The sequence below is a fragment of the Megalobrama amblycephala genome, linkage group LG2 (genome assembly GCF_018812025.1).
Source record: "Megalobrama amblycephala isolate DHTTF-2021 linkage group LG2, ASM1881202v1, whole genome shotgun sequence".
NCBI classification, from domain to species: domain Eukaryota; kingdom Metazoa; phylum Chordata; class Actinopteri; order Cypriniformes; family Xenocyprididae; genus Megalobrama; species Megalobrama amblycephala.
The window spans coordinates 49,156,671-49,179,266 of record NC_063045.1 but is presented as its reverse complement, the minus strand read 5'-3'; the positions used below and the strand labels follow the sequence as shown (position 1 = coordinate 49,179,266).

General features: G+C 37.6%; 2 protein-coding genes across 3 annotated transcripts; both read right to left on the bottom strand.

Moving 5' to 3' along the window:
• Positions 1 to 16: 16 nt before the first annotated feature.
• Positions 17 to 3,762, bottom strand: LOC125261236 (olfactory receptor 10G4-like). The gene has a single exon (XM_048179852.1). The coding sequence runs from the start codon at positions 2,194 to 2,196 to the stop codon at positions 1,237 to 1,239; it is 960 nt and encodes a 319-aa protein (XP_048035809.1). The 5' UTR covers positions 2,197 to 3,762; the 3' UTR covers positions 17 to 1,236.
• Positions 3,763 to 9,866: 6,104 nt separating this feature from the next.
• Positions 9,867 to 12,090, bottom strand: LOC125262915 (proline-rich extensin-like protein EPR1). 2 transcript variants are annotated; one of them, XM_048181758.1, is made up of 3 exons: positions 11,549 to 12,089; positions 10,101 to 11,012; positions 9,867 to 10,064 (listed from the first exon to the last, which is right to left on the bottom strand). In XM_048181758.1, the coding sequence occupies exons 1-3, from the start codon at positions 11,634 to 11,636 to the stop codon at positions 9,916 to 9,918; spliced, it is 1,149 nt and encodes a 382-aa protein (XP_048037715.1). In that variant the 5' UTR covers positions 11,637 to 12,089; the 3' UTR covers positions 9,867 to 9,915. The 2 variants fall into 2 exon arrangements, with proteins under 2 accessions (XP_048037715.1, XP_048037714.1); XM_048181757.1 differs by having other exon boundaries at positions 9,867 to 11,012; positions 11,549 to 12,090.
• Between the last annotated feature and the right edge of the window lie 10,506 nt (positions 12,091 to 22,596).

Genomic DNA, 22,596 nt, shown 5'->3' with positions numbered 1-22,596 from the left:
CCATAGTTCAACCTAAACCTAAGATTGTTTTGTAAGTTTTGTTATTATATATATATTGTTCTCTTTCATTTCGCTATATACGGTGAAAAAGTCTTTACCTCCTAGAATTAAAGGTTATATTAGGTATTAGAGGGACCTAGGAGGAACCATTTTAAAAATTGTCATACTTGACTCACTGACATATAAAGAGGACAATCATGTAGAATAATAAGAATATTAATAAATGTAAATAAAGTCTGTTGTCCCTGGGTCCCAGCAGTGATATCAGTTTATGATTTTATTAAAACATTTGTGTAATGGGATCTCAACAGGGAATATTATCTGCTCTGCTATTAATGGATCATTAAGAGGGCTCTTGTGTATATTAATAAGGTGGAAGCATTGTGGCCTAAGCAAAGCAATCACAGTGAGCAGAAGCTAATTGTTTACTTTTGCACTATTACAAATTTCTTAACATTCAGCAATTTTAATAAACCTTAAGGTACAGTTTATGTAATCTAAGTTAATTTAGACATTTTTAAAAGTCTGATTACCTTGCAACACAACTAGTCATGCATTCAAACTCAAGAACTTTTAAAAATTGGTATAGGACAATAATCTGGCAAATCGCAAAACAATATGCAAGAGCTGATGTAATGAATGATTAAGCTTGTAGAAACACTAGCCTATATTCTTTCATAATTTACATACATCTTACATAATCTTTTAATACAGTTTGATTATTATGTGTTTTGAGAGGTGAGGTCCTCAGTGAGTAAGGCATTAGAGATCAGATGTCAAGGGTTTCCATGTAACATTGTTTGTCTGAGGAGTGTCAACATACTTGATACATGCCCTTAATTTGTTCTCTGGAGTCACTAGACAGACCCTGAAGATTATAAGGATAGGAAACCTGAGAGAATTATCAAACAGGTGTGATATATTGCCGTTTATAATGACACACAAGATCAATCAAACCAAATTTGTCTATAACCTTTACCCTTACCATTATTTTTTTTAAAGATCATTGTATATTGGCTTTGTAAAGGCTTTGTACATTGTAGCATTATTTTCGTCGAATACTGACATTTTTTCCCCCCACTTTCTTTTCCTTCATTTTGAAAACAAATTGAACATACAACATATCAACATGTTTATGCTTTGGTCTAGTCTCGAAGATGAGCAAGAGTACCAAAAACACATTATCAAACATCCAACATCATTACAGTTATCCATGAAAATAAACAGAATAATCCATCACGATAAAATCTTTAAATGACTCGGCACAATTTTTTTGCGCAAAAATACATCTGCTAATCGTTTCCTGATCTCTTTAGTCCTGGTGCAATAAACAGTGGGGTTAATTAATGGAGGAATTAGAGAGGCAATTATCAATATTGCATTTCTCTCAGTTAAAGTAAGCACAACTCCTATTCGAGTTAGTAAGTTAGAGACTAGCTTTGGTGCATAAAAACTGAGCAGGACAATGAGGTGACTCAAACAAGTGTTGATCATTTGCTTTCTGCTTGAGTTACTGGAAAGTTTGGTCACACTATATGCCAGAACAGCATAAGTGCACATAACAAAGGGAAACAGTCCACAGAACCACCACAGATTAATCATTGCAGGCAAGAAAAAATATAGTTCAGGATTGACACAAGCAGCTCTGATCATGGAAGGATAATCACAGAACACATATCTGATGACAGGCTGACAGTATGGGACATTGTCTACCACTAATGTCAAAACAACCATTAGAGTGAAAGCAATGAGCCAAGTCAGTATTATAAGCCCAAATGTTCGTGAATTTGTTACAATGCTGTGATACCTCAAAGGAAGCCTAATTGCAAGAAGTCTGTCAATTGCCATTAATGTCAGAGCCATACACTCTGTGAAATCACCAACATGATAAAAGAACATCCTTGAGATACAAGAGTAGTATGAGACAGTTTTAATCTCAGCCAGCAGCACTGAGATCATAGTTGTGCTGCAGGTAGAGGAGAACATTATGTCAACAACAGCTAGATTACAGATTAATATGTACATTGGTTTGTGTAAATGTCTGTCGGTCATGATGATACACAGATTGATGCCGTTCCCAAGCAATATGAGCATGTAGGTTATTAAGATGAGGAATCCGAGGAGCTTTTGGTTCTGCAGGTGATCAAATCCAGTGATTATAAAACTGTCTACATTTTTTACAGTGTAATTTGCCATTTTCAGTCCACTGCTAAACAAACAGATGCAAAAAGATGCAAGTAGATATAACACTACATAGAGGTGACAAGTCAAAATCAATTAAAGTCTCGATGTACTCGTATATGCACAGAAAAAAAGCTCCCATGAAGGAAAATGGCAGAAAGATGCAGACAGCGTCTATAACTGCAAGGTGTTGAAAACTGTGAATGTTGAAGTATAGTTTCAGAAGAAATACAAAAAGAGTTTCAATCATTATAAATAATAAATATGAATAGAATCATTTTCTAGTCTTATTCTTTATAGGCGTTCCTCCTGAGATCTATAAAAATATTAGAATTTCTAATCAGTAATCAGTAATAAAAGAACATACAAGAGATTCTGAGATGTTCCTCTAATTCAGTTAAACACACTTATGACTGATGTCCTGCCTTTTATATTTAAATGCGTGACAGCTTGTACCTCGTTGTTACCTAGCAGACGTTAAACTAGGGAGTTGGTTCAGAACACCACAGAATAGAAACAAAACACAATGACACAGTATAGATAAATGAAGAAAAATAAGGAAAAGAAAAGACAACTAATAAGAAGGAAGTGAAAGATATGTTATGGTAAGCAAAAGAATCTACACACTGTAAAACCCAACTCAAACCATTTGAGGAAACCAATTACCGTAAACCATTAAAGTTTTAAAACCAATAAGTATGAGTACTGTAAACTCATATATATTGAGTTAAACTTATATTTTAGTGTTGGTTTAGTCAATCATTAGAGTATCAACTTAAAGATTTTAAGTTTATTTTATTAATTTAGTTTGAATTCAGGAAACAAATCTAACAATCATATCTTTACTTAAATGGTTTGAGGAAACCGATTGCCGTAAATGGTTTAACTTCATCAAACTCAAAGTAATAAAGTTACATAAGACTAAGCAAAACCTAACATTGGCACAAAATGATGACAGAACAGGAGCACTGTAAACTCAGTAAGATACAAACATTTAAGCAAACTAACTCATTTTGTTAAGTTAATCGAACTTAAAATTTTTGTAACAAGTGGGGCGGGGCCGAGAGCTGTGGAAGCGGAGCAAGGCCAGTCTGTTGCACGTGACTTTTATTAACAATCACACAGCATCACAGCATCATTCTCATCATCGTCACCAGCATCATTCTCATCCTCATTCTCAGCATCATTCTCTACTCTCTTTATGGCTTTATGGCACTCTACAATGGCAACCCTACAAAACTAACATAACAGAACCCTCTCCACTGTAATAAAATATTTTATGATGAAGTAAATACTACATGAAAAAGTTAGTTCAGGCAATAATTTAAAAAACAAAGTAAATTCTATAATAGTACTCAATTTAAGCTTGTAGAAATTAAAGCATAAATATGAACATTATAAAATTAAGTAAAACTACTCAACTTTTCTGCAAATGAAGTCTCATGAAGCACTGAGGCTTTCCCCATATTTGCACATTCAAATACGATTTCTAAGAAAAGAAAAAAACCTGGGGAAAATAAATGCAGAACATGTTCACATGGGACACTATTAACACAACTATATGCATGAAACCATTGAGAAAAATTTGAGCACAAATGGGTTAAGAGATGATTGAGCATTTCTATGGCAACAATATCAACGCCTAAATTAATTTGCAGTGGTCAGGTGGTACAGTGATCACGTTTTACAAATCGAAGTTGGGTTGCGTTCATGTCATGTCGTAATTACCATGATACTGACATGTAAAAGCATTTATGTGATCTTAGAACTAGTCTGCGTCTTAATGTGCATACTATCCATACTAAATAGTATGTGACATTAGTAATTTTCAATACCATTTATGGCGGAAAGGGTGGATAATAGGCACATTGGGATGCAGGCCAGACATTTCTGAAAGCTACGACTTGATCGCTGTAAATTTGTTTTTCGAGGTAATAGTGCAAAAGAAAAGTATAGTACTGTAAGTAAATCCGAATCTGAGGACGTTTGATTAAATCTGAGAACGGCTCCAAGTATACAGTATGGACCATGGGCGTTTCCTCCGAGGAGGCAAGGGAGGCAGTGTCTCAACTTAAAAAAAATTAGGATGAGAAAATTATCCATATTACATATAAAACAACACAAATATTACAAATTATGACATTAAAAAGAGTGCAAGTCACCCGTATTTCAAAAGGAACACTGCCCAACAGCGACACCTGCAGGTAAAGTTACAGTAGGAGTCATGCCTCCCTTTGCTCTCATAGGAAACCATAGAAAATCATCAGACCCTCGGCATGAGGTGAGTTTTGTGGGGGTAATTGAGAATGAATGGGGGAAAGTCATGTGAGAGGAGGCAATGTCTCCATCACGCTATGATTGGATGTAATTGGTTATGATTGGATTTGATTGGTTTCTGCGATAAATCCCACCTCTTGTTGTAGTGCGCATTCTGTGCATCAGTTTGAATGAACAAATGTTGGCGTCAGTGGGAAAAGTAAGTAAACAGATCACCCAGTTAGATATCACTGCTTTATGTCACGTCAAAATCAAACTTGAATTTACATTGATTCATAAATAAATAAAAAATGTGCCTCCTCATTTCAGAACACCACTGGTATGGACATGTCTGTGGAAAGAGAAGAAACTGCAGAATATTCTCAGCATACTGTATGTGATTTGCTTTTAATTCATCATGAATCTGAGAGGTGAAGTAGTGCTCTTATTATCTGTATAGAAGCCTGCAAGGGTGAAGTCACAGCAGCACAACACCAATAATTGAATGTTATTATAAAAAAACTGAAAAAGGCACTGAAATGTTTTAATATTTTAATTTATTTTTAAAACAGCTTTGCATTGTGCAAAAATAATGACAAATTAGTGTGGAATCTTTTTCTATTGATATATGTCTCCTCATTTACAGTTAGAGCATTGATGTGAACACGGGTTTCATCAAACAACTCCAGGGAAGCCCACTATCAACATAAAAGTGGCTTGCTTTTGCCATATGGTTTGATTGTCAGTTGGAAATTCAATGAACTTCCATAGAGTAGTAGCCAAATGTGATGTCCAGCCATATGAAAATGGACATCTTCAACCTTAATTCAAATATTGTAAAAGATGTAAGCATATTGTGTAGCTGTGCTTGGAGTCAATTGTTTTATGTGTGATAATGAAATTAAATTTCAAATTATTTCAAATTATTTTTGGCCAGGATGTCATGCAAAGAAATTATGAACATGCAAAAACAAGAGAAAACCAATGAAATATTAAAAACGGATTATGTTAGTCAAGGTCATATTTTAAAACATTTAAATAATATAAATATAAAATTAAAAATATTTTCCTCATATTTTGATGGTTTAAGCAAAATTGTAGGGTCATTTAAAAAAAAAAAAAACCTTTGCACATCAATTTTGGCCACTGTGTTTGGTGTGGTAAGTTTACACAATACAAAAGAGCTCAAAAGAATATCACTGGAATAAAGGTTTATGACTGGGTAAGGGCTTTAAGACCTGCGTTAATATTAAGCTTTCCAGCACTGGAGAGAGCTAAGCAGGAAGGCCTGAAAACAGATGAAGAGGCTGCTTTGATTCCTTATCATGTAAGTAACACTGGGTTTTGATAGTCTGGAGCTGCTGTTCTGTTGGTGATTAACAAAAAACCTCTTGTTTGTATTTACTCTTGTGTACTGAACGCTCATTTTTTTGTGCTTCCTTGTCGTTCGCTCATCATCTGCACTTTATCTTTCATGAAGCATTTTGTTGCACGTCAGCTGTGATAAACAGACATCCACGCATTACGTGTGTAACAGTGGCCACATAATGAGTGTAAAACAGGCCACACACAGGTTATTTTCACTTGCCTTAGTTCTAAAGCGATACACTAAAGTTAACTCACACGCAGCATCCATCCAGCGAGCCGATCACTGCTCCGGGTAGGATGTGCAGATCAGCAGTCCTGCCCACTGAACTGAGTCATAACAATTGGGAACGGATGATAGCTAGCGATTTATATCTTTGCTAAAGTTGTGTGTGTGCCTATAAAGTGAGTAATAGTCTGTTCATACATTGTTTGTGAACATTTAACCGCCCAAGTGTTTATAAGTTAATGTATGTGAGTGACAAAGATGAACTAGCGTGTAAAGATGTTTGTGTGTATATTTACATACTAGTTTCCTCACATTAGGGCTGTTCAACGATAACCGTGGTTATCGTGTACAAAATAAGAGTCTGTGTTTACGTAATATATGTGTGTTTGTTTTGTGTATAATTATTATGTATATATAAATACACACACATACATGTATATATTTAAGAAATATAAGCATGTATGTATAAATATATTTATATTTTTATATATTTAAATTATATATAAATGTAAATATTTGTATAGAAATATAAGATATTTTTCTTAAATGTATACATGTATGTGTGTATATTTATATATACATAATAATTATACACAAAACAAACACACATATATTACGTAAACACAGACTATTATTTTGTAACCACGGTTATCGTTGAACAGCCCTACCTCACATATATCACTGTTATAAGACAAATGCTATATGCCATTTGATCATCATTTGGTTTATTTAATTTATATATTTAATATATATCGTTCAATTCTGACATTTAGAGCACTCTTTTGGCGCATACGCACTAATATTTTAGACCGCAGCTCCATCTTTGTCCTCGGTGCTGAGAGGTGTCAAATTTAAACTGCTCAATATTAGTAATTTCTAGCAGCACATCTTTCATATAATGGCACATTTGTTTTCCTATTTATATTATTCACTGTAGTGTATTCTTTGTACAGAAATTGTACTATTATATTTATTGTAACCACTGTTAATTGTTATTGTTACTTATATATTTTTCTTATATCTTTATTTTGTAGAAAACACACACACATACATGCCAGCCAATAAATGTGGTGACAATAAATGGGTTATTCCCGCATACCTGACCATCTGTGATAAAGTCTCCTACCGGACGCTCTGTAGTGGATTTGTCATCAACCGGCAAATTCACATAAACCAAGAAGAGCTAGCCACTACTCAGTTTTACAATGAGAGTTTTGTAGGTAAACCACTGCACACTGAGGAACACTAGAGAATGAGGTGTTTATTGTCATTGGTGGTGCATTCGCCTCGCATGCCAGCAGCGATCGGGCCGGGGTTCGAGACCGACACGGAGCAGGGTGGTTAGGATTGGAGTGTGAGTTTTGGAGGCAAAGCAATGAAGAGAGGGGTTGATTTAAAATATCAACAACTAATTTGAGAAATCGCATACAGCAACTTTAAACATTAATATTTATTACATTTCTTATTAGGTCAGTTACAAAAAGAACTGACAATTAAGTTTATATCATTTTGTCAACTCCATGTCATCATCTAACGTCAATACTTCATATCTTTATTGGAGAGCGTGTGTCTCTTCTTTGCTGCCATCTTGTTACACCTCTCCAGCTTTCCAAAATAATTTAGCAGCTAAGACCCAATCTTGACACTTAAGTATGATTCATAAAAAGGATCCCAAGTCTAGGAAGAATAAATTACATCTTAGAATTTTGACACTTTAAGAATAAAATTTTACTCTGAGCAGCTTTACACATACGGGCCCTGGGGCCCTGTACCATGATGGTAGTTGAACAAACTCAGGGTTATAGGATTAGTTTTGAGTTGACAAATCCAAACCACTCCAATCCGGCTTTGTTGGTACCATGATGCTTATCATCAACTTTCTCTGTCAACTCGGGCTTTGATCCTGAGTTTGTGGAGCGCGTGCACATGAATGAGTGACATCAGTGGATCATATGCCTTACAACAGAGAGAAACTATGATTCACTTCTCGCGAGAGAGCCAGCGCGATTCAAAACTCTTTTGCTTAAAAATGAAGAATTTAAACGTGTTTACACTAATGGAAAATGCTTGTCTGTGAAAGAGGACAAATAAAAGAAATTATCTTTTTCTATCAGTGCAAGTGAAAGTTGTGAAGTTAGTTTATATAGTTGATAATATATAGCGATATGGACTCAAACATGGACAAGGTCACGTCATATTTAAATGTAGTATATTTACACCTTATATTGCATGTGATCTATATTAATATTCATTGAAACTAATATGAAACTAACTTAATAACAACTGTTAAACTAAATGTGCTTGTGTGTAATGGATCAATAAAAATATAGATCATATACTTATACAAATCATATATAAATCATAAAATAATTTTAAGTAATTATCATTGAAACCACACAATTTCATCATTAAATATTTGTTTTTACTATATAATGACCTTTAATTTGCAGGAAGAGAATCTGGGGGAGTGACTTTATTTTGTTGGGTGTGTCAGCGTCTCTTAGCTTACATCTGATTGGTCCAATTTCAGTTTGAGATCTCTAATCCAGAACATAACCTGCCCTGGAGCAGGTTAGCTGTGGAGCGTAAATTACCATGGCAATGAACATCTCTCACTCATAGCAGACTAACGGTTGCAGGGGAGTGGTTTAAGCATTTTCAACCCAAGCCGTCAAACTGATGTCATCAGAGAAGGGGCACCGTTGCAGAGGGGAGGAGCATTTTCAGATTTTGATTAAATATTACAAAGCCAGGCAATTTTTTTGTGTGGATTGACTTGCACGGATTAATTGTTCACCACAAAACTAGCAATTTGAGCTAACAAAATAAGGTCAATTTTGATTTCATGTGTGCTAAAGGGGTCATGAACTGCGTTGGTTAATTGTTTTATAATGTTTAGTGGGGTGCACTTATGTTGGTATGCTTTGTACATCCAAAATTGTCATCATTTATAAATAAAAGGCATTTTTCCTATCCTGATTTTAGCCTTCTGGTTTGAACCTTTTTTTTTTTTTTTTTTTTTTTTTTTTTTTACAGTCTATGGTCTGAACGCTGTGTTTTAAGGGGCGTGTCTGCTGTGAGACTTCAGTGTAAACGCCCACTGCTGTGACTGGCTAACATCTTTGCATATGAAAATATCCAAGTATTAAGCCGCGGTCACACTAGACTTTGAACGTGTGAAATTTCTTCGGATGTGGTAACGGTCGTGATATGACGACACGGCCTACAGCGTCTTTTTTATAAACATGAATTCAACAACTTTAATACATTCAAAATGGAAAAAAAAAAAAATATATATATATATATGACAAATCGATCTTCTACTGGTCGCAAGTCTTCATGTGATGTGAATTCACAGGTCAGAGTTCACCGAACTTGAACTTTGGAACGCAGCGATACGCGGAATTTTTGCACGAGCTTGCGTTTCCGGTCTGATGCAGTCGCATACGTTTGAATGGAAGTCAATGGAACAAAAAGTGTAGTGTGACCACAGCTTTACGCTCTCTTTTCGCGCATTTTTACTATTATAGCTCTCAAGGTTAACTAATCGTGAAAAGTACATTACATTTAGATCCATGACATTATATTTAGATTGTGGCATGAAAGGTTGCAGAGATGAACACCGTGTAGCCGATCAGAGACATGTTGAGCGCATGAAAGCGGTGATCTCATCATTCCAACAATTTCTGTACACGAACAAGTGCTTTACCAGTGGCGTAACCATAAGGCAAGGATTTATATTTTGTGGTGGTTTTTGGCAAAACGCAGCAAATGGAAAGGAGGAAAAAAAAAAAATAAAATAAAAAAAAATAAAAAATAAATAAATAAAAATAAGTCAGAAAGACACTTCACTAAACATGATTTATTTTGATGATAAACATACACTATGACTGACATTGGCCATCACCCTGCCCATTTCCATCACCGCCGTGGCCGCGACCATGTCCATCACCGTGACCATGTCCATCACCGTGACCATGTCCATCACCGTGACCATGTCCATCACCGTGACCATGTCCATCACCGTGACCATGTCCATCACCGTGACCATGTCCATCACCGTGACCATGTCCATCACCGCCGTGGCCGCGACCTTGTCCGTGTCCGTCATGGTCACCTCGATGGGGACTTTGAGGACAGCTTCCGCCACACACTGGAGGCTTGGGCGGCTCGGCGGCAGGGTTCACCGGAGGCTTCACGGGAGGCTTGGGCAGCTCGGCGGCAGGGTTCACCGGAGGCTTCACCGGAGGCTTCACGGGAGGCTTGGGCGGCTCGGCGGCAGGGTTCACCGGAGGCTTCACCGGAGGCTTCACGGGAGGCTTGGGCGGCTCGGCGGCAGGGTTCACCGGAGGCTTCACCGGAGGCTTCACGGGAGGCTTCACGGGAGGCTTCACGGGAGGCTTCACGGGAGGCTCGGCGGCAGGGTTCACTGGAGGCTTGGGCGGCTCGGCGGCAGGGTTCACCGGAGGCTTCATGGGAGGATTGGGTGGCTTGGGCGGCTCGGCGGCAGGGTTCACTGGAGGCTTGGGCGGCTCAGCGGCCGGGTTCACTGGAGGCTTGGGCGGCTCGGCGGCAGGGTTCACTGGAGGCTTGGGCGGCTCGGCGGCCGGGTTCACTGGAGGCTTCACGGGAGGATTGGGTGGCTCTGCAGCAGGGTTCACCGGAGGCTTTGGCGGCTCGGCGGCAGGGTTCACTGGAGGCTTGGGCGGCTTGGCGGCAGGGTTCACCGGAGGCTTCACGGGAGGCTTGGGCGGCTCGGCGGCAGGGTTCACCGGAGGCTTCACGGGAGGATTGGGTGGCTTGGGCGGCTCGGCGGCAGGGTTCACTGGAGGCTTGGGCGGCTCGGCGGCCGGGTTCACTGGAGGCTTCACGGGAGGATTGGGTGGCTCTGCAGCAGGGTTCACTGGAGGCTTGGGCGGCTCGGCGTTAGGGTTCACTGGAGGCTTCACGGGAGGCTTGGGCAGCTCAGCAGCAGGGTTCACTGTATTGATACAGATAATCAGTCCATTAAGCAGCATTCAATCTCATACAGCACAAAACATACAAAAGCATGAATAGCAAATCTTTATTCCATCCTGTGCTTGAAACTGTATTATGGGCTGAATTCAGTTGGAAGTTGTCAAAGATTATCAAAGTAGGTTTTATAAGAACATACTAGTTCATCCTTCATAGTTTCATGTTTGTTTCAATGAGTTACTTATGGTTTCCTTGCAGTTTGTGAAAGTTACTAGAAATGTGTGAAAACTTCGGGGAAAGTTCATTTATCTGCTTCTAGTCAAGTATATGATCACAAACACTGGACAATGACACCATTTTCTTCTAGAGCTGCTGTACAAACAAAGTTATGTTCCTGCTATCACTGTAGAGATGGTTTGAAAATCTGCATTGTAAAACACACACACATACATATATATTTATATTTATATATTTATATTATATTATATTATATTATATATGTAGAGGCACTCATTCACGCATTCCTTCGGGCTGTGAAATGAAGTTAAAAAAACTTCTCACCTCCTACGACTCCAGCGTCTTTTGTGTTCAAACATGCAGACAGACACAATAAAACAGCGCTCAATGAGCATAACACTCGAGCTGTCATCCTCTCGACCTGCGAGCTCACAATGCACGCTACTAGAAAACGCACTGAATTAGTGAATCAGGAGGAATAACGAGGCACAGAGAATGTGCTACTGAATCCCGCAACAAAAAGAAACGCGTTTTTAAAGATCCAAGGAGGTCCGGGCACCTCCAGCCCAGATGAAACTCACCTGCATCTAACTCTCTATCCTAATCTTGAAGACCTTGATTAGCTTGTTCAGGTGTGTTTGATTTGGGTTGGGGGAGCAGATCGTTGCGTTCACGCCAGATCTCGTAATAATTATCGTAATTAACCCATTTCAGCCCACCGGCAGTTGCTGCAGTGTATAGTTTTCTTCATAGTCATTTTCCTTTTGTAAGTATTTTTTTCTAGATGTTATCCATGTTCTATGTGTCAATGACATGCAAGAAAACATCCAAATAAAGGATTTTAAGAACAAAAAAAAAAAAAAAGTATTCACTTCCTTCCTGCCACATGAGGCTGTCAACTTTACCCCTACTTCCAGGAAGCGAAGGCAAACTCTCTCAAAGAAATGCCAGCATGAAAATCTGTATTTATATATATCTGTATTTTGTCTGGTTTTCGTCCTAACGTTATAAGAAAACCAAGGACGTTCCAGATATGTACTCTATTCGTAATATAATGGTCATTCCATGACTTACTGGCAACGTTACAGCAACGTCATGTGCTCGTAATTTCATTACCATAATTTACACATTCTTTATGTTATTATTACCAGAATTTGCAATTTAAAATGTGTAATTAAACGTCAGACACAAGACTGAAATGTCCCTTAAGAAAAAAAAAATGTTTCTTTTCACCAAGTCAGAGTATGGATGACTGCTTTTTATATATAGTGACGTGACATACAGTGCGCGCCTCCACAAATGGAGTGCGCGCGCGCCCACAGTATGTTGATAAGACTGTAAAGTTAATTTTTCTGAGAGAAGAATTTATTTTTCCGAGGTGACAACCAATAAATGTCTTTTATAAAAATGTATAAAGTTAATTTGGAAAGACGCAAAACCTTTTTTTATTGTTATGTTTACTTTAGTGCAGGTGGCCGTTAGAGTTGCCATGGCAACCGGGAAAACATTCAAGCTGCTGGAGAGGACAGCGTCAACGTTTCTCCGTGTTTCTCGTCAGTTTTATAGCAATAAAGTTCAACAACTGCGTCAGATTGGTTAAGTAACATTACCCACAGTCTACTTTACTTTTATTAATATTTTTACCTCTGTGATTATATGGTATCTTTCCTTGATCGTCTGAAATATGTTAGCAAAATGTTACGCTAGCATAGCATATGTTTTTATTGATACTGAGTGCAAAACGTCTTGAATGCTTTTATTTTATGGTTCGCTGTAGGCTATATGTTTTTTATTTATAGTTTCAGTGTATTTTATTATTTTTATTTGGAGTTTTGTTCATGTTCTGTGTGTTTTTCAAAATAAATGAATTGAATTCATTTTGAGTCTGCATTCATTGTTCACAGCTGTTGGAATAGCCTTTAAATTAGTTTAGGCAAATGAGGACATAAATTAGGTTAAACTACTGCATGTCCGCCCATAGAAAAATAAATAAATAAATATAAAAATTACCAACTGATTACCAACACACAACTATAATACACAACGTTGCCACGACGTCGCAGTTACTAACTGGCGACGTATAGGCACCTTTCACTTTTCCGGTTGCCACGCCACGACGAAAGTTTGGTCACCAAATTACGTTGCAGTTACGTAGTCACGTATTTTGGTTAGCTGGGATGTCACCTTAGCAGCTAATTTCAGCCACTGAATTTGGCATCTCGGCCGTATTTGTGCCTTTTTTCTGGAATATTTTATACAATATATGGCTTGCTGCATACTCGAGACAGATGTCAGTCTGTGTTAATGATGTCCAAATGAAGCAATGAACCAGTATTGAACCACTTCATCAATTGTTTTGAAAATGGGTTCATTCATTCAAAGCTTCGTTTCAGTGACATCTAGTGGCGAAATTGTAGATAGCAAAATAATGTCTGTATGAGTGTAACTAGGGTTTGCGTGAATGATGTAAATAAACTTTGATTGAAACTCCTACTACAACAAACTCACATCTTGTGCATCATTTTGGGTGTCTATATAGTCATATTACACGCCAAAAAAGCTGCTGAAGCATGTGCGCAGCAAAGTCTCACGTCACAAAGCCTCTCGCGATGCGAAGCAGTATCGACTAGTCTGAACCAGTCACGTGATTCACTCAGAGAACCGAAGCAGTTGCTGCTTCGGACGTCATCGGTCACGTGGGTTTTTCCGCACCAAAGCAAGCTTCGAAGCAGTAGTTCAAGAAAAATCCTGCTTCGAGTTCGAAGCTTGTGTCGGAGCATCGGTGTCAGACGGTCATCACTAGTCTGTGTACATGTGCTCACATGCCGAACACACGTTGTTGGATCGTCGTGGCATTGGCTAAAAGTTTTGTTCCTGAGATTTACTATATGACAATACCAGGAGGATATACAACTCCAACTGCACTGCTTGGATATAACTAAAACTGCTGCACTATTTTGAAAAATTATAGTTATGTTGAGAGAACATTTGAGAGTTATACAGATATCTGGTACCTATATATGTACGTATAGAGTTTTACATTATAAACAGTGCTCAGATTGCATCCTTTCTTGAAGAACGATGATGGAGAGCAAATCATTCCGAAGATATAATGCAAACGATGGATAATATATAAAGATTTCATGGATTTAACGCTTTTTTTAATGTTTTGAAATGGACATTTTACCCAAGTGCAACGGATTGGATTCATCTCGCGATCTCTATTTCATTAAAGGTATGAAGTCCCAGTTGATTTTTTTGTGTTATTTGCACACCCCACACAAATTAATTAGCCTACTGGTGTTAGAACATCTATAACGTTAACTTAAAAAACTAAATTGACAGTAAACCTTTAGTACTTTCTAAAGATATTGTTATCTTATTAATATTTGAGATAGTATCTAAGATAGATATGCTAGGTGGGCGTGGTTTCAGCAACCAGTCACATGGGCTCCAACTACGTCCCGCCTCTTTGCCCATTTTCAGTTATCCGGGAGTGACGTGCGGTGATGCGCAGCTAAGATGGCAGCGGCCTCATTTTCGCGTCAGAACTGCTGTTCAGAACTCTATGGGTGACGTCACGGACACTACGTCCATATTTTTTTACAGTCTATGCAATAAACACGAAACACACGTGATCGTTGTCATGCGGTGAATCTGGCCAATCATGAAACAGCTGTGTCGTCATCAGCACTCGTGCAGCTCCTCTTGAGAAACTGCGCTGGCTAACTCAGGCGGCTGATCTCGAATCGCTCTCGCGGTACTTTAAAGCCATACGTCACAGTCACATGACGTCAGCGCTGTCTCAAGTCGGACAACATTTCTTACCGGCATGCACTGCTTCAAGTCAGCCGCCGATCGGTCTTTGCGACACTGCATCAAGTCGAACAAGCCTAATTTCTAGTGAAGCCTCGTATCGGGGTGTGTATTGGTTTCCCAGAGTCACGTGATTGATGACAAATGAAGCCTCACTTTCTGTCCAATCATGTGCGAGATTCATTTTGAGTGTCGGAAAGTTCGAATCCCCCGATCTTACTGTACGAGTAGGTTTTCATTTAGGCTTATTAAATTACATTTTTAAATACCCAGTCATACAAGTAATATTAAGAATACAAATTATTTCAGGAAAATAAAATATTTTGCCATATGCAATTCATATATTTGTACATTTATTCTTATGTTACATCATATTGATATTCATACTGGCATTAAATGCCACAGTTAAACAGGTAAATGAATTTGAGTATTAAACACACACAGGCGCGCGCTACTTAGGCTTTTATTTGAGCACGTAACAGCTACGTAACAGAAGCTTCTTTCACTGAGTTTTGGCTACTTTATTTTTTACTAGACACCAGATGGCGCTGTTTTCGACACCCTCGAAGCTTTGAATCTTTTACCGAAATAATGAAGGGAAAGCCTCAGTGCTTCATGAGGCTTCATTTGCCCATCGCTAGTGTGTATTGGTTTCCCAGAGTCACGTGATTGATGACAAATGAAGCCTCACTTTCTGTCCAATCACGTGCGAGATTCACTTTGAGTGTCGGAAAGTTCGAACCCCCAGATCTTACTTTACGAGTAGGTTTTCATTTAGACTTATTAAATTACATTTTTAAATACCCAGTCATACAAGTAATATTAAGAATACAAATTATTTCAGGAAAATAAAATATTTTGCCATATGCAATTCATATATGTGTAGGCTACATTTATTCTTATGTTACATCATATTGATATTCATACTGGCATTAAATGTCACAGTTAAACAGGTAAATGAATTTGAGTAATTCAACACACACAGGCGCGCGCTATTTAGGCTTTTATTTGAGGACGTAACAGCTACGTAACAGAAGCTTCTTTCACTGAGTTTTGGCTACTTTATTTTTTACTAGACACCAGATGGCGCTGTTTTTGACACTCTCGAAACTTTGAATCTTTTACTGAAACAATGAAGGGAAAGCCTCAGTGCTTCATGAGGCTTCATTTGCCCATCGCTAATACACACCCCGATATGAGGCTTCACTAGAAATTAGACTTGTTCGACTTGATGCAGCGCCGCAAAGACCGATCGGCGGCTGACTTGAAGCAGTGCATGCCGGTAAGAAATGTTGTCCGACTTGAGACAGCGCTGACGTCATGTGACTGTGACGTATGGCTTTAAAGTACCGCGAGAGCGATTCGAGATCAGCCGCCTGAGATAGCCAGCGCAGTTTCTCTCTTTTTTTTTCTTTTTTTTAAAAAAAAAAATCTTTATTATATCTTTACGATACAAACAATAAGAACACACAAATAGAGTCATTAATACAGAAATATCAAATAAGACAAGAGCAGAGCCAGGGGGAGTTTCAAATAAATACATTAAAGATAGAGCATAGCTGAATGGTTTTAGCAGCCTTCTTATTTTTTGAATCATGGATGGAATTGATGTACTGTTCCGTCTCCTTACCAAAAGCAATAAAAGAAGGTTTAGAATTGCTAAATTTGGCTTTGTGAATGTGATATTTCCCTAAAATGATCAATAAATTAATTAGGTATATTTCTTGGTGTTTTTTATTCTTGTTATCATGGAAACCAAACAGTACATTTTTCCAAAACAAAGAAAAATCAGCAATAAGTTTAACAGTAATGTATCCAGAAAGTGATGGCATAGGGACATTGCCAGAACATATGTACCATTGTTTCTGGACATATTCCACAAAAAGAACAGTTAACACATACAGGTGCTGGTCATATAATTAGAATATCGTGAAAAAGTTCATTTTTTTATTGTAAATTATTTTTAAAAATGAAACTTTCATATATTCTAGATTCCCTACATGTAAAGTAAAACAAAAGTTTTTTTTTTTTTTTTTTTTTAATTTTGATGATTAGAGCGTACAGCTAATGAAAGTCCAAAATCCAGTATCTCAAAATATTAGAATACTTACATTTGAGTTTCATTAAATGACCATCCCTACAGTATAAATTTCGGGTATCTCTTGTTCTTTGAAACCACACTAATGGGGAAGACTGCTGACTTGGCAATGGTCCAGGAGACAATCATTGACACCCTCCACAAAGAGAGTAAGTCACAGATGGTCATTACTGAATGGGGTGGCTGTTTACAGAGCGATGTATCAAAGCATATTCAATGCAAAGTTGACTAGAAGGAAGAAATTGGGAAGGCAAAGGTGCACAAGCAACAGGGATGACCACAAGCTTGAGAATACTGTCAAGTAAAGCCGATTCAAACACTTGGGAGAGCTTCACAATGAGTAGAATGAAGCCTGAGTCAGCGCATCAAGAGTCACCACACTCGGACATCTTCAGGAAAAGGACTACCAAGCCACTTCTGAAACAGAAACAATGTCAGAAGCATCTTACCTGGGCTAAGGAGAAAAAGAACTGGACAGTGAACAGTGGTCGAAAGTCCTCTTTTCAGATAAAAGTAAATTTTGCATTTCATGTTGAAATCATGGTCCCAGAGTCTGAAGGAAGACTGGAGAGGCACAGAATCCAAGTCTCGTGGGAAGTTTCAGAAGTTAGTAATGATTTGGGAGGCCATGACGTCTGCTGGTGTTGGTCCATTGTGTTTTATCAAGTGCAAAGTCAATGCAGCCATCTTCCAGGAGATTTTGGAGCACTTTATGCTTCCATCTGCTGACAAGTTTTATGGAGATGCTGATTTCCTTTTCCAGCAGGACTTTAGCACCTGCTCACAGTGCAAAAACCACTTCCAAGTGGTTTGCTGACCATAATATTACTGTGCTTTATTGGCCAGCCAACAATTTTCAAGAGAAATATGAGAAACAGTCAATCCAACAATATACAGATGATCTGAAAGCTCAATAGTGCCTCAGCAGTGCCACAGGCTGATCACTTCCATGCCACACTTCACTGATGCTGTAATTTGTGCTAGAGCAAGTCATTTGCTGTAATATGTGCTGCCGACCAAGTATTGAGTGTACAAATGAACATTATTATTCTTGGATCGTCGTGGCATTGGCTAAAAGTTTTATATAAAGTTGGATATAACTAAAACTGCTGCACTATTTTGAAAAATTATACTTTGGACACATGCTCATTAGTTTGAGAGAACATTTGAGAGTTATACTGATATCTGGTACTGTACGTATAGAGTTTTTACATTATAAACGATGCTTAGATTGCATCCTTTCTTGAAGAACGATGATGGAGAGCAAATCATTCCTTAGATATGTAATGCAAACGATGGATAATATATAAAGATTTCATGTATTTAACGCTTTCATGAACAAAAAGTAGTTTTTTTATTTTTTGAAATGGACAAGTGCAACGGATTGGATTCATCTCGTGATCTCTATTTCATTAAAGGTATGAAGTCCCAGTTGATTTTTTTTGTGTTATTTGCACACCCCACACAAATTAATTAGCCTACTGGTGTTAGAGCATCTATAACGTTATCTTAAAAAACACCGTAGATTGACAGTAAACCTTTAGTACTTTCTAATGATATTGTTATCTTTATTAATATTTTAGATAGTATCTTAGATAGATATGCTAGGCGGGCGTGGTTTCAGCAACAAGTCGCATGGGCTCCAACTACATCCCGCCTCTTTGCCCATTTTCAGTTATCCGTGAGTGACGTGCGGTCACGTGCTGCTAAGATGGCCGCGGCCTCATTTACGCGTCAGAACTGCTGTTCAGAACTCTATGGGTGACGTCACGGACACTACGTCCATATTTTTTTTACAGTCTATGGTTTATTGTCACGCCTAATGCTCAAAAATCTGTTTTTATAACAGTTAAAGCTCTTTTCATGTAGTCGCGATGTTGTATTGTGTCATGTTTATCAAAATAAAACGGATAAAAAACAAAGACCCCACTACATTGTTATTTAAATAACATATGCTTATGCTGAACTTTATTCTTGTAAAAACAGACGCTGTAAGCAGTAAAGTATTGAATGAAAAGGTCTCTGAAACATCAGTGTAGTAGTCAAATATTGCATTTATTTCACTTCAGCTGTGATAAAGTATGCAAACCGATGCAAACGCAGTGCGAGCGTCACTACGGGAAGCAGAAAGTGTCCGACTTCACGTCTCCGTTTTCAGCTCCTCCCCACCTGGACGCGACTAATCTCGCCGATCGGTTACATCCAGCCGCAGCCGATGTCGAACACACCTTTTGTGATGGCGCGCGAGCGGTGAGCCTTGTGTCTTGACTAAACTTTGTCAGTTGTATTTGTTTTATGGTTTGGACATTCAAGCGACTAGACGATCGGATGTGTATTATTATATCGATCTACCGCGCTCGCATAGATATATAGCCTACATATATCTATGCCGCGCTCGCGCAGCTGCATGTAGCACGAACACTCATACAAACAGCTGCGCAAAACGTGAAGATCGCGCGCACACAGAGGAACGCAGAAACTTGTTGTCAGCGCTGTCCTGTGATTTATCACTAAAATAGCTTAGAAACTCAAAAGTTATAGCATCTATTTTTTATACTTTTGAAGGAACTATTTACAACCCACAGCTTCACAATTAATAGAGAGACGGTATGACTAATTCACACACGCAATCAGTACTGGTACTGTGCTAATTTATCTTTATCTGATTTACAACGAGCAGAAACCTGTAAGAAATGTTACAAACCATAGATAAAATAACTGCTGATAGTGAGCTATGATGTCAGATCACTCTTTCAACAGGAAAAAAAATATCCCACCTTAATAGTCAATCATAGGCTATTTACAGTACAAACCTTGTCAGTGAACTATGAGGGCAAAAAAAAAAGAAAAAATCAGAAATAAAATAATCGTTCATTAATCGTAATCGAGGTAAAATGTTCAATTAATCGAGGTTTTGATTTTAGGCCATAATCGTCCAGCCCTAATGCAAACCGATGCAAACACAGCGCGAGCGTCACTACGGGAAGCAGAAAGTGTCCGACTTCACATCTCCGTTTTCAGCTCCTCACCGCCTGCACGCAGCTAATCTCGCCGACCGGTTACATCCAGCCGCAGCCGATGTCGAACACACCTATTGTGTCGTATGCGCGATACGCACATCGAAGCTTCAGTGTCATAAATAACATCACTAAGTATACACTTTAAAAGCATGGTTTAATTCAGTGTTATATAATATATAATTCAGGCTATAAATTGACTACAGCACACCATGTGGTCGCGGATCAATGTCACCACCACCAAACTTCCTCAAACTGTATTTAGAAAACAACTTTATTTAAAAACATGCTCGCTGATTATGATCTGTGCTGTGTATGAATACTTATCCACTTTTTCATGAGAAATGCTGTCCAAATGTCCTGTTTGTCATGATGATGTCTAAAGTCCCCGCCAAAGGAAGTAGTCCCTTTTAGCAATTTGTTAGCAACCGCCGTTTTTAAGACACAGTAAAAGTTTAAAAAATCATAAGCGGGTTATAACTGATGTGTTTTATGCCAGATCAACACGTGAAAATATTTAGAGGCTTTGTTAACCACAGACCTTATTTCAGGCGATTTAGCAAAAACCCATTCAAAAAACCCATAGACTTTACGGCGATGGAACTGGAAGTCCTAAAATGCTAATCGCTTCCGGGTTTTGCCTACAAAAATGCATCATCCCTGAGGTACTCTATTGCATGTCATGTGTGAATCGGTGGGCGGGGCTAAACAGGCAGCGATGAAGTAGGCGTTGATCTTCTGCAGAGGCGGTGCTTGCTGCCCTTTGATGTCATAGATCCCCACTTTGTAAATCCTGTCGTTTGCTGGGTCTGGTGTCAATTAAAGCTTTTATTGGACTAACAAGGAAGTTTCCAGCTCTAAAGCATACAGGATATTCTTATAGTATGATGACATCTTAGGCAGCTCACTGTGTTTTGGAACAGAGCTTCAGTTTATCACAGAAGCAAAACCTGCATGTGAGAAATGTGGAGAGACTCAATTCTCTGGGATCTCTAGACAGATAATACAATCAAATTCAAGTTCACGCAACTTTTTTCTATTAAGTAAACTTTCATTATTATTATACAGTACAGTCCAAAAGTTTGGAACCACTAAGATTTTTAATGTTTTTAAAAGAAGTTTCGTCTGCTCACCAAGGCTACATTTATTTAATAAAAAATACAGTAAAAAACAGTAATATTGTGAAATATTATTACAATTTAAAATAACTGTGTACTATTTAAATATATTTGACAAAGTAATTTATTCCTGTGATGCAAAGCTGAATTTTCAGCATCGTTACTCCAGTCTTCAGTGTCACATGATCCTTCAGAAATCATTCTAATATGCTGATTTGCTGCTCAATAAACATTTATGATTATTTTCAATGTTGAAAACAGTTGTGTACTTTTTTTTTCAGGATTCCTTGATGAATAGAAAGTTCAAAAGGACAGCATTTATCTGAAATACAAAGCTTCTGTAGCATTATACACTACCGTTCAAAAGTTTGGGGTCAGTAAAAATGTTTATTTTTATTTTTTTGAAAAGAAATTAAAGAAATGAATACTTTTATTCAGCAAGGATGCATTAAATCAAAATCGTTTGTACACAAATATTTTGTACAATTGTACACATTAAATGTTTCTTGAGCAGCAGATATATATTCAAAATATTTGTGTACAATATTTTTTTTCAGGATTATTTGATGAATAGAAAGTTCAAAAGAACAGTGTTTATCTGAAATCTAATCTTTTGTAACATTATAAATGTCTTTACTGCCACTTTTGATTGATTTAATGCATCCTTGCTGAATAAAAGTATTCATTTCTTTAATTTCTTTTCAAAAAAATAAAAATAAAAATTCTTACTGACCCAAACTTTTGAACGGTAGTGTATAATGCTACAGAAGCTTTGTATTTCAGATAAATGCTGTTCTTTTGAACTTTCTATTCATCAAGGAATCCTGAAAAAAAAGTACACAACTGTTTTCAACATTGAAAATAATCATAAATGTTTATTGAGCAGCAAATCAGCATATTAGAATGATTTCTGAAGGATCATGTGACACTGAAGACTGGAGTAATGATGCTGAAAATTCAGCTTTGCATCACAGGAATAAATTACTTTGTGAAATATATTCAAATAGAAAACAGTTATTTTAAATTGTAATAATATTTCACAATATTACTGTTTTTTACTGTATTTTTAATTAAATAAATGTAGCCTTGGTGAGCAGACGAAACTTCTTTTAAAAACATTAAAAATCTTAGTGGTTCCAAACTTTTGGACTGTACTGTATGTATATAATATTTCATTATACAAACTCATTTAATTAATGTCACTGTTTTTACAATGCATAAGATGACACAGTATATTTCAAGTTATATAAAGGTTTAGGTTGATCATGGTTTATGAAGAAAAGGGGGGACCAGCCAGGCTTGTGTGAAGAACTCTCTCCAGGG